The sequence below is a fragment of the Dermacentor andersoni genome, chromosome 1, assembly GCF_023375885.2.
Source record: "Dermacentor andersoni chromosome 1, qqDerAnde1_hic_scaffold, whole genome shotgun sequence".
In the NCBI taxonomy this organism is placed as follows: domain Eukaryota; kingdom Metazoa; phylum Arthropoda; class Arachnida; order Ixodida; family Ixodidae; genus Dermacentor; species Dermacentor andersoni.
The window spans coordinates 389,797,331-389,810,516 of NC_092814.1; the positions used below are offsets into that span (position 1 = coordinate 389,797,331).

General features: G+C 46.7%; 1 protein-coding gene across 4 annotated transcripts in view; it reads left to right on the forward strand.

Annotated features, from left to right (window-relative positions):
• Positions 1–13,186, forward strand: part of LOC126518742 (cysteine/serine-rich nuclear protein 2-like) — a 125,701-nt gene that overhangs the window by 87,337 nt on the left and 25,178 nt on the right. For all 4 annotated transcript variants that reach the window (XM_050168512.2, XM_055064930.2, XM_055064931.1 and 1 more), the window contains one exon: positions 3,491–3,760. In XM_050168512.2, the coding sequence (XP_050024469.1) occupies positions 3,491–3,760 (270 nt within the window). The remainder of the gene's footprint in view (positions 1–3,490; positions 3,761–13,186) is intronic.

Genomic DNA, 13,186 nt, shown 5'->3' on the forward strand with positions numbered 1-13,186 from the left:
TTCGATTGCGAACGTTGGCGCCAGGAAAATGTACAATACGGGAGCGTATCAACAAGGTTCTACTGTACTGTACTTGTGCGGTGTTTATAATGTTTGGGAAGAGAGTAATGTAAAGGTAATTGTTCAATTTCTGATTAAAGTAATTGTAAACTGGTTACTTGTTTTCTGTAGCATGTACAATCTGATGTGTGCATAGAAATTTATAATGCTTTGGTCATTATGAGCATGTAAAAGAACAGAGGTGCTTACATTATAGTAAATATGGCAGTTCATATCTGAGTTGGCAAGCGTAGCATGCACATCACATCGCATGTCAGTGCTGTGATAGCAGAAAGCTAGCAAATGTGCTCAATGATATTTGACACTTGCAACACAACTCTTCATGGCTTGTTACAAAAACAGCTCAGTGGCCTTGGCATCGTATGGCATACAAAAATTGTCTTTTCATGATCATTATTAAATTGACACTCAAAACACTGTTGACTCCCTGAATATTCCTTGTGCCTCTTCATGATGGGCGTTCTGGTGCTGTTGCTGCTGGAGGAGGAAAAAGAAGTGTATGTGTGCAGAAGTGTGGCAGGATCTCCACTGATAGAGCTGCATTGATGGAAATCTCACGCAGAGGGTTCTGTGGCTGAGAAATCGCCGCGTTTATCAGGACAGTGTGGTTGCTGCACCTTTGAATATGTACTAGTCCGCACACGAGCTTGCAACACATTTTAATGTTCAGTACCAAACATAGTTGCCAGTGAACGTAGAGTTTCTGACTGTATTACCTAGAGGGAAAACTGGCACTATGACGCTGTTGTATGCATGGCAATGTTTGGATGTGATGGCTTCGGTTTGGCATTATTCTTGGAGAGCCAGGACACCTTGAAGCAGGTGCACCTGGCGGGCAGCATGTCATCTGTCACAATGGTTTGTTTTCTACTTGAAACAGCACGCAAAGGGCTGTATTATTTTTATTACTCAAAAACACTTTTTATTTAGTCACAAGTACTTGTGCTTGGATGTACAATTATATGAAATGTAAAAAGTTCCAGTGGGCTGCTAAAGTTGGAGAACAGACGGCAAAGTCTACACTTGCTGTGCGACAGTTTGTCCTCTGTTTATGTTTTTCTCACGCATGCACTACACATGAGTAAAATTTACTGAAAAATGTAATACAGGAGAATGAGAACCTTTCAGCAAGATTTTATTTGAAGAAATTTTCATCATTGCATCCATGATCGTGTTTTAGGCCAAGCCACGCCTGAGACAAAATCTCACACACCCATATACAGTCAAACCCCATGATGACAAAATCCCAAGACAGCGAAATTTTTGCCACAACAAAATATTTTTGTGTTCCTCGCGATAACTAGCAGGATTCAATGCATTTCAAATTTATAGACGAGAAAATGTTACTAAATTGTAAACGCGCATCAACTAAATCTGCTGGAACATTAGTCCCCATATTATCTACCTGTGTAGTGCTAACAGAGGACAAAAAGGGCTCCAATGCATTTTCTTCCCACTTAAATTACGTACAATGCCATCACAGTGCACTTGCAAGGCCTCGCCATTTTCATTTACAAAAAAAAAAAAAAAACACGCAGGACACTTAAGCACTTCTTATGAGTTGTGTATGTGAAAGCAGTAATGTCCAATTGAACACCTCTAGGGGTCTTTCGAGTTATTAACTTCTCGCGGGCAAGTGGCCACATTGAGACACTTGGCCAATGCCTCCTAGATAGCACAAGGTCGGTGCACTTTAATCCATGATGTCATGCTACCTCGCCCGACTGCCACAGAATCCAATGGTGATGTTCCTGAGTAAGCTGCGGTGATGCTGACGTCACCGTTTCTGTCACGCTGGGCAATGGAAATTTCGGTACGTGTAGCATGCTGTCATAAAGCAGAGTGCACTGGCCAGCAGGGGGCACTGGTTTAGCCCAGTGTATAAGACACTCGCCTTCTGAGTGCGGGATTGTAGGTTTGAAACTCACTACCGGCAACAATTTTTATTTCAGATGTATTGTATTTTTATACGATAATTTCTTTATAGCAATTACCGAGGTGAAATTAGAACGTAGGCGTTAGCTTGCACGGACAATGAACACGTGAATAACACGGGCTTCCGAGAGTGAGGGTGACGTGCAACACCCTTATGCAACACCCGGTGTGCCAGCATGGCAGCAGATGTTCCCTTTCGCCCGCTCTGCTCCGTCGAGCCGCGCACGCGACATGGCATTGCTGCCAATGGGAATTTAGGTGCCATTTTGCTGCCACAGATTCCGGCTTTTCTGCTCAATGAGCCATTTGGTGGTTTCACATCAAAACAGTGAAGCAACAGAAGCAATTGCATTTCCCCTGAAACACGTCATGGCCACCATCTTGAGTGTTGATCACTTGTTTCAAGTGGCACAGCTGCATTTACCGACATGTGATCACTGTTTTTGTGTTCCTAGCACGGTAAATAGTCTGCACGGTGAATAGTGAGAAAAGTGCAGCAAAAACAATGAAATCCACATTCCACTGACGTGAACTTGTTTATGTTGCTTGAGATAGTGTCCGCATCATGGGCTGCCACGCCTCCGGTGGTGATTGAGTGGTCGTCCAAGAATGCGCGTTGCCTGCTTAAAGAACGTAAGTTTCAGTACCACCCAACAGGCATCGCATGTGGATTCAGCATCACCGCACATAGATTTGCCTGAAGGAGCAGTATGCTCAGTTGATCGCTTTCGGGTATACGAAATACGATCACTTTCGCTCTCAGAACAGCATGCATCGGCATGTATGGGCGATAGCATGCACTGGAGGAACGCTGTTGCTCCGCTTATGGTCTGGGCCACTATTTTGTAGCGATGCCTTATGCCTTATTCTATGCTATTCTTATCATCCACCACACAGGGCCACCTGATCTCATTGATAATGTGGGCAGACCGTCGCTCTGACCACTGGCCAAGCACGAAAAGCTGGAAAAAGCATAGAATGGGAAAAGGCATCGCTACAAAATACCGGCCCTGGTGCTGAGCTATACATGAAATCTTGCAAAAATGATCGTATCCCTGAAAGTGATTGACCGACAATACCACTTCATGGCAGTGCCGCCATCACTGACTGGTGCATGGGGCGCACTTTTTCCTGTTGGCAATGAAGGTCTATAGTCTCAAGCAAGGCTTTCAAAAATAGGCTAATGGAATTTTGACAGTACAGTTTCATTTTGTGACACATTCCTTCTCCGTGCTGTCTCATTTCGAAACAACAACATTCTCGCAAATGAAAATTTTGTCGCTTTCCCCGCCAATCTTGTTATTGCAGTATTCAACTGTACTGGAATTCCCAAGGTGGCACAGTGCCCATTAGTAAACTCTCACATAGACGGTGGTACCAGATTTCCCTCTGGGTGATATTGTAAGAAGCTCTATGGCAGTGCCGACATTTGCAGGTTTCCTCATATTTCTACGTTGGAGCAAATGAGTGACATGTAGCATGTGATCTATGACAGGGTGGCAGTTCCACTCTAGGAGCTGGCGAGGACACTCCAGAGGAAGACGATGGCGATGATGACGATGGGGAGACGCTGAGTTACTTGCAGCCTGTACCGACACGTCAGCGGAGGGCACTGCTGCGTGCCAGCGGGGTGCGCAAGATTGATGCATTGGAAAAGGAGGAGTGCCGTGACATCCGGGCATCACGGGAGTTCTGTGGCTGTGCCTGCAAGGGTCGTTGCTTGCCAGAAACCTGCTCCTGCTCCATTGCAGGCATCTCCTGTCAGGTGGGGGCAGGGCTGCTTTATGCTTTAGTTGCTCTGTCACTCTGTGCAAATGAAGGGCCTCATTGAATGTATAGACCAAAGGGGGCAAACATTTACTCAACATTTACGAAGCTGAGGATGAGGGCATGGTAGATGGGGGGGGGGGGGTTAGTGGATTGTCACAAAAACAAAAGGTAATATGCTGCCAGTGAGGATTAAGGTTGTGGCCTTCACCCATATTATGCATCACTTCCCCAAACAGGCCTTAAGCCATCACTTCAATATATTCTTGCTGTAAAAACAGCCCAACTTTACTACAAGGATGGAGAAAGAATAGAGACATACTGGCACTGACTCGCTAGTAAACGTTTGTTAGAGACATAGCAACATATATATATATATATATATATATATATATATATATATATATATATTAGTCATATCATAAGAAGCCAACAAACACTGACACGAAGGACAACATATGGAAAATTACTTGTGCCCACAACCTTCACATCCCACAACCTTCGCAACTTGCCACAGGTGGAATCGTTCCCCACCTGGGGCAAGTTGTTTTTTCATCCCCTTTAATTTCCATTAATTTATTGTTTCTTTATTTCATTTATGAAGCACAAGTAATTTTCCCTGTTTTTCAGAGATCATATAGTAGCAGTTTTACATATTTCTTTAAAGTAAATTCTAACCGCGAACGCCCCTCTTATTCATGCATAAATGATATGACCGATGCCATACTCTTCAATAACCGACCTGCAGCGAGAAGACCGTTCTTTTTGCGTGCAAGGAACCTCAGTGAGGAAATGGGTGTTCCGGTGCTTGAACACTGTCTTATGGCTCCAGCGAAACTGTTAGCACCATGGCAGTGGCAGCTGATAGAGTGTGACAAATCCTTTGTAGAGGTCACTAAACATGCGCCAGAGACACATATAAAAATGCATTTCTTGGAGCTCCAGTACAAGTACTCGTACACAGAGTTTTACACAGATGCTTCTAAGTCGCATGCCGGGGTGTCCTATGCAGCCATTGATTCATCCTTCTCGGAATCCGGTGCACTGTACCCTGAAATAAGTATATTTACGGCTGAGGCCCATGCACTATTGTCGGCTGTGAAACATATCAGAAAATCAAATATTCAAAAAACAATTATATTTACAGACTCCCTAAGCGTCGTAAAAGCCTTGAAGTCACTCTGTAAACACAGAAACCCCGTATTTACTGAGCTCTATTCCATTCTCTGTAGAGCGTATATGTCTAACCAGCATGCCATTAAATGCTGGGTACCTGGCCATAGAGGCATCGAGGGGAATGTACTAGCTGACGAAATGGCTACATCAATCACCTCGCAAGCTATTATTCTTACGGCTGCTGTCCCTGTCACAGATCTGAAGCCTCTCTTGCGGAAGAATCTGCGAAGCCACTGGCAACGCTTGTGGGACATGGAAACTACGAATAAGCTTCACTTGATTAAGGCAAAGTTAGGTTTCTGGCCCCCGAAAACGAAAACATGACGAACTGATGTCCTGTTCTGTCGACTCAGGATAGGACACACCTATGACACCCACAATTCTTTACTGACTGGAAATGAGCCTCCAATGTGGGGTAGATGTGGTGAGAGGCTGACCGTTCTCCACGTCCTCCTGGAGTGTCGGGGAGCCGAAGCTGAGAGAAAGAGACATTTTTTCCTTGTATATCGCCAGCATACCCCTCTCCATCCAGCAATGTTTCTTGGTGAAGAACCGTTCTTTGACACCAAAGCAGTTCTGGGTTTCTTGAACGATGTCGACTTGCAAGTTTTTAGCCCCAGAAATTCATAGCACATCTTCTTTCTAGAGGATGCCGCTGTGATGGTAGTCTTGCATAGCACATGCCTACAGGCCCTTGCATCCCAAGGACTCTGTTAAGGCAGTAGTGCTTATTGCAAAAAGTATATCTGTGAGATATTTCACTAAATCATCATTATTTCACAATGTGTACTTCATGTTCATTGTACAGCCCATTAACCATCGGCATAGTTTTATATTGTATAGGTTTTATGCACTTTAGAGCGACTGTTTTTAGGCCCCTTTACAGCCACTGTAACATCTGCCCTTCGTTATTCATAGCTCCATTGCGAACGCATTACCACCGACCTAGCACTCTTTGGCTACGTTTGGCCCTTGCCCCACAAAACACCACATTCATCATCATCATTTCCCTATGTTGTCCTTGGTGTCAGTGTTGGTTGGCCTCTTATGATACGACTAATAAAAAAATCGGGCCCCTCGGTTAACCCCCTTTCTTCTCGTTTATCTATATATATATATATATCAAAGGCAACAACCTATGAAAAGTAATCGAACCTCCTACTGCTGTGTACTGGTATCAACGCTTCCTAAGGTCATGCGTTCACGCTATTAAAATCATTAGTGCTTATCAATGAAAGCTATTTCTTTCTCAGTTGAAGAGATTGGTGGATGACTGATGCATGCACCTTTTGTTTTTTGAATATGATATGCTTCGATCATAAGGCGAGTTACACTGTTCTTATGTTGCACAATGATACTAGTATTGGCATAGTCCAGTGTGCACCCTCATGCGTGGTAGAGCAGGTAGAGGCGAGCAGTGGCGTAGCTAGGTCGTCTGGCACCCAGGGCCCATAGGTCTTCTGTCACCTCCCCCCCCCGGGTATAGTCGAGGAAGTCGAGGATATCAACAATTTCCGGGTGTCTTCAAATGTATATGACACCCCCCCCCCCCCCCACTGGCCCCCCCGGCCCCCCCTGTTGCTACGCCACTGGAGGTGAGCCTACTCATTGTTATTTGTATTTTTTTTCCTTTTACTCTTGCATTGATGCGCCTTTGTGGCTGTCCTTACACAATAAGTGCTGTGGGCTGCGACTTGTGTGCGGCCTTGCAGATTCCCTCACCCTTCACCCTGCTGCTGCAGTAGGGGAATCAACTTGCCCAAATGCCAGCTCCAAAAGGGGTTCACTTTTTGAACATGGTGAGAAAAGGTGCCTGTTAACGAGGCTTCTGTGAACACTTGAGTGCAAATATTGTTGCGCTGCATGCAGCAGGCAATTTACAGTCTAGTGTCAAAAGCAGTGAAAAATTGTTTGCTCTCTTTACTATGTTGTCATGCAGCATCATCACAAGCAGCGAAGCCCACATGCGCTATTGGCTGAATTTCCAGATTGTGAGAACATTCTTAGTTATACAATTATTGCTCATTTGAGTTCAATAAATATAAAATATGTATGTCTGCGATCTCAAGACGACAGGAAAATAATTTCATCTTTGCACTGCCGGTCTACACACTACTGTGCGTAAACTGGCAGTGCAAAGTGGTGTGTTGCTGCATTGGCTGCACGTGGCTCCAGAGATGAAAGGCACTGCTGAGATGTTCAAACTTTTGGCGGGGCCAGCGGGGCATTTCTTCCTTGTGGCTCCTTGCAGTCTTCCCTGTGTAGCTTCCAGTGCGCTAATGGAAACAAAAGGAGAGAGAAAGCCGCTCATTGGTTCAATAGCTTCACTTCACTTTATTACCTTAAAGGCCCCCAGGATTGGGGGTATTACGTAAGGGGTGGGTCGCAAATATAAAAGAAATGAAATACACAAAGAAAATATGTTTAGGTACACATTTGCTCGCTGTTAAATATGGTAATTGTTCAGTTGAAAAACGTGGATGGTGTTGTATTCAGTTTCGTTATTCATTTGAGTTCTTTATTCCCCAGGGGGCGCTTCTGTTCTTCGTTATATACATGGTTGTATGTGTTCAGTAAATGGCTTTTTACATCGGGATGGCTGGAGTCTTGACTCCCTCCTTCGAAAATACCACATTGGCGACGAGGATGTTGTGAACGTACCCCCAGCCCCGCTGCACCATCCGGATCCGCCCACCATGAGCTTCACCGGGCTTGCTCCGCCACCGTTTTTCCTTCTGACGCCCGGCCATCCGTCATTGCCATGGGAGCAGTGGGAGCAGATGTTCAACATGTACTTGCTGGCATCCAGAGCCGCTGCATTCAAGCCGGAGCAACGCAAGGCTATTCTTTTGCATTGTTTGGGGGCGGAGGGCCAGTGCATTTATCAGACGCTACGTGCAGGGACCAGCGCCAGAGCACCGGCAGCGCCAAGTACTACAATACTCGCTGATGACAAGTCTGTCATGGCCCCTCCTGATGAATACGACTCTGCACTCGCCGCATTACGGCACCAGTTTTCGACGTCATGCAACGTTATCATCGAGCGTCATCGCTTTCACCGCCGCAGCCAATACACAGACGAGTCCATTCATGACTTTGTTGCCGCTCTACGGGAGCTAGCATCACATTGTTCATTTGCCTCGCAAGATGATGCTCTGCGAGATCAATTCTTTGCCGGCGTAGCTTCCAATCGCGTACGTGAGCGGTTGGTTGCTGCTCGAGGGTTCCACACTTTCATTCGAGAATTCAGTTCAAATTGCACTTCAGTTTGAGCAGGTGGCTGAAGAGCTAAAGGAACTTTCTGCTTCGGTCGAGGCAATTTCATTTCGGCAGCATCGTAAACCATCCTCGCATTCTTCGAAAAAAAGGAATTCACAACTGGCAGCCACCTTTCAGCAGAATTTAGCGAGGAGCGCAAGTGGCTCATGTGCGCTGCAGCGGAACTGCACCCCTGAGCGGAACTGAGAACAGAGTAGCCGCTCCGGTTCGCCTCATCGTTTCCGATGCGGCTCGCGAGACCACTTGGCATCAGCGTCGCAGTGCCCAGCGCATGGCAAGACTTGTTCGTTTTGCGGTCGCAAGGGCCACTTTCAAAGGGTATGCTACCGCAAACGAACTCAAATGCAAGGCCGAGTTCGTGAAGTTGACTTTCATGAAGATGTTTCGTCATCTAGCAGTGTTGAGCAAGTGTTGACTGTGCAACGTTCCATGCATAGTGGAATTCATATTCAAGTGCAAGTCGTGAATGTCACTTTGACATTCCTTGTCGATTCAGGGTTGTCTGTTTCAATCTTGTCGGAGCAAGAATTCAGTCGATATTTTCAGAGCAATCTGCTCCTGCCTGCTCCGCATGTTACTTTGTATGACTACTCTCAACGGCCGATTTCCATGCTAGGTTGTTTCCAGGTTCGGTTTAAAGGCCGCACAACGTTGCTTCGCTTTTACGTTGTTCGCCGAGGAACTTGTATGATCGGTCTTGACGGCCTAGAATTTTCGCATTGAAGGTTCTGCTCTCAAGTGCTTGTACACGTCCGGTGCTCCGCTTCCGACTGTCACTGACCCGCTATCCTGTTCTGTTTCCACACCGTCAAGCGCGCAGCCCCGTGACAAAGATCTTCCGCCAGCCTTTGCACATGAGTTCAGTTCACTTTTCAGTCCCGAGTTGAGTCTTGCTAAGGGGTTCATGCATTGCATCAAGACGCGGCAAGGCATGCAGCCTGTAACTTCGAAGCTTCGCCATCTGCCATACTCTCTCCGGTCACCAATATCAAATGAGCTTCAGAGTTAGCTGAGCCTTGACATCATTGAGCGCATTGATGCTTCTGAATGGGTGTCCCCCATTGTTGTTGTTGACAAGAAAGATGGCAGCATCAGGATATGTGTAGAGCTTTGAGAGCCGAACAAAGCTATTGTTCCAGACAGTTTCCCGTTGCCCCACACAGAGGAGCTGCTTCACGCTTTGGTAGGCGCTACACACTTCTCAAAACTTGACTTGGCTTCCGCTTACCATCAGGTTCTCTTGCACCCTGACAGCAGGGATCTGACAGCTTTCATCACTCATGACAGCCTTTTCCGTTTTAAAAAAGTTTGCTTTAGGTAGGTTTCTGCCCCAGCGGCAATTCAAAAGATGATGGCGACAATCCTTCACGGCTGCCCTGGTGTGTTGTTCTACATTGATGATGTCATCATTTTGGCAAGACCGCAGAAGAGCGCCTTTCAAACTTGAAGACCGTGCTACAAAAGATCAAAGACGCAGGTCTGAAACTGAACAACAAATGCCTCTTCGACATTCCAGAACTTGTGTGTCTAGAGCACAAGGTCACTGCACGTGGTATCTCGCCACTTCCAGAGAAGGTAGACTCCATAGTTAACGCACCAGTGCCAACTGATGATGCCGCCCTTCGTTCGTTCCTGGGTCTCGTAGAATACTACTCCAAGTTTGTTCCACATTTGGCACAAGTGGTTGAGCCTATGAGAGTCTTACTTGGCAAAAATGAGCCATTCATGTAGTCTGCTGAAGTAGACAGCAGTTTCAGGAGGGTCAAGGAAATGCTTTCGTCGAGTACAGTCCTCCAGATGTTCGATCCGTCACTGCCAGTTATTGGGTCGACCGCCACGTCCGACTGTGGGCTGGGAGCACTCCTGCAGCAACAAAGTGGCCACGAGATCTGCATAGTCGCTTTCGCATCTTGTTCACTGTCGCCTGCGGAGAGAAAATACTCAGTCGGTGAATGAGAAGCTCTTGCATGTATTTGGGTATGTGAGTGATGGCACACATACCTTTGGGGTCGCCATTTCACAATTCAATTCGAACAGACCACCAGGCACTGGTGTCCTTGCTGTCATCACAAGGACATGGAAGACGCCCTCTCCGAATCGCACGCTAGAGTGCACGACTACTTTGCTTCAATTTCACTGTTGAATACCGCAAGGGGTCCACAAACACTGTAGCAGATGCACTTTCTTGGCTGCAAGCACCTACCTCGGAGGCAGAGATTGCCAAGGAGGAAGAAATTGTCTCGTTCATTGAGCCAGCCTGCGTGACAAAGGAGAAGTTCAGGCAGGCCGCCCTCGATGACAGTTGCCTCGAAACCATTAAATCATTTGTGCTGAGTTCCTGGCCGTCAAAGAAATCCATACCAGATGAGAAGAGGCAAAAGCATTCTAAACCATTCAAGAAGAACTTTCTGTTGTCGATAACCTACTACTGCGTGGAGAGCACCTCGTTGTTCCGTCCTCCCTCATGGCTCAGATCGTCAGCACCGCGCACGAGATGCATCCGGGTATCACGCGCACGAAGGCGCGACTGCGTAAGCGGTTCTGGTGGCCACGAATGGATAAGCAAGTGGAAATGGCAGTGCCTGGCAGTGCCAACGTCAGGGCCACAAACTGCAGTGCCACATCTGCCTGGAGGCAGATAAGTCTGTGAAAACATCACCAGCACCGTTGCAACCTGTTGAAGGGCCTGAGCGACCGTGGCAAAAGCTTGGCCTAGACATTGTTGGTCCTTTGGAGCATGCAGCTCACAACAGCAAATTTGCTGTAACGCTTGTTGACTACCATTCTAAATGGCCAGAGATATACTTTTGCAGTGAAGTGTCCACGAGCACCGTGAAAGACTTCTTAACAAGTGTTTTTGCCCATGAAGGCTACCCAGAAGAGATCGTTTGTGACAATGGACCTCAGTTCACTTCGCTTGAATTCATCACTTTCCTGCAAAACAGAGGCATCAGTCTTTCACATTCTTCGGTGTACTACCCTCAAGCCAATGGGCAAATAGAACATTTCAATCGCACTTTGAAAAACTTCATTCAAGTTGCACTCCTCAAAAGATGACCACTCTACGGCAAGCTGTCACAGAATACCTTGCCATTTACCGCTGTACTCCGCACGCCACCACTGGGGTTGCCCCAGCAGTTCTGCTGCATGGCAGAATGCCCCGAACCAGGCTGGATGTCGTCGGTTTCTCAGCATCAGCATTTGCCGATGACCCAGCCAAGGAGTTGGCGTGATTTCGTCAAAGGGTTGGGCATCAACAACAGAGCAGCAAGCACTACACGGACAAAAGGAGAGCTGCCAAGAAGACGAAGGTAGCCGTAGGCGAATTTGTCCTTATCAAAAAACCTTCCGTTCGTTTCAAGGGAGACTGCGGCTTTTCTTCACCAACTAAAGTAATCGAGAGCAGGGGACCAGCCTCTTTCAGACTTGGAGACAGCCGTACGAGGAACGCCTCCAAGCTTTCCAGGGTTCCGGAGAGGGGCACCTGTGAACCAGGCTAATATAGTGGCATACTGCAGCCTGCCACACTGCAGCCACGGTCTCCTGATGTGCTGCAACCTGCCACGCCGCAGCAGTGGTCTCCTGATGCGCTGCAGCCTGCCACACCGCAGCCGCGGTCTCCTGATGTGCTGCAGCCTGCTGTGCTACAGCCGCCTTCCCCCAGGACACAGGCGTGGTCTCCTGGTATACTGCAGCAGCAGTCTACGAGCCCATCGCCAGTGCGACGTCCAAAACGGCCGACCGGAGAGCGCCGGCCGCCGGCCTGGCTCCAAGACTATCAGACCAACTAGTTGGCGGTCTGACGTTATATACATACTCTGTAAATATGTGTAAACAAGTACAGTGTGCATGCCTTGGGGTTTCCTTACTAATACTTACTAACAACTAATCACTAAAAATAAGGGAGGGAGTATGTTGTATTCAGTTTCGTTATTCATTTCAGTTCTTTATTCCCCAGGGGGCGCTTTTGTTCTTCGTTATATATATATATGGTTGTATGTGTTCAATAAACGGCTTTTTACATTGGGACAGCTGGAGTCTTGACTCCCACCTTCGAAAATACCACAGATGGGCAGGTGATTGCAGTGATGTCTTGTGGAAGGTCGTTCCAGTCCGAGGCTGAGCGTGGAAAGAATGATGAGGCAAAAGTGGTAGTGTGCGCACATGGCCGGACGACTTGAAGGGGATGACCAATGCAGAGTAAAATGCATGCACGAGGACTGATGTCGGGTGGATGATAAAGTGAGCTGTAAAAGAACCTATGGAATAAGTACATACTAGTGATACGACGCCGACAAACCAGAGTGGTTAGGCCGGATTCTGATTTTGACGATGACACACTGGCATTATACGAATAGCATGAATGAATTAATCTTGTGGCACGATTTTGTACTGATTCTAGGCAATTTGTTCTATATTTTTGGTTAGGGCTCCAGATGGCAGAGGCATATTCCAGCTTAGAGCGTACGAGTGACTTGTACGACAAGCTTTGCTTGTGCTCAAAGGGTTTGAAAAATTTGTGCGGCAGGAGATTCGTGAGGCGACGTAATTTAATAATGATGTCATTTCTTGATTATTTAGAAAAGTGTTTCAGCACCCCTTTAAATATATTATCTCTGAATACAGTGGTATCATTCTCCACTATCTGATGGTATCACTGCCCAACCAATGATGAGATTTCTTCATTCTTGCTTTTTGCTGGAGGAGCTGCTTAGTTAGGTCATCAAAGAAAATCTGGCCAATTGCTTACAATGCTTAGGAAGATACACAAGATGTGGTGGGGCTCTTGCAAAGTTGAATGAAAGTGCAGGCTTTGTGCTATGAGTACTGGCATAACATTTAACAGTTGTTAATGCAACGTCCAGTTTGGCCGATACATACTTGGCTGCAACTCAGGTATTTCGTAAAAAGTGCCGACGGCACAGTGCAGAAAAGGCCTAGCATGCTTCTTTGCACATGCAGTCTTGGC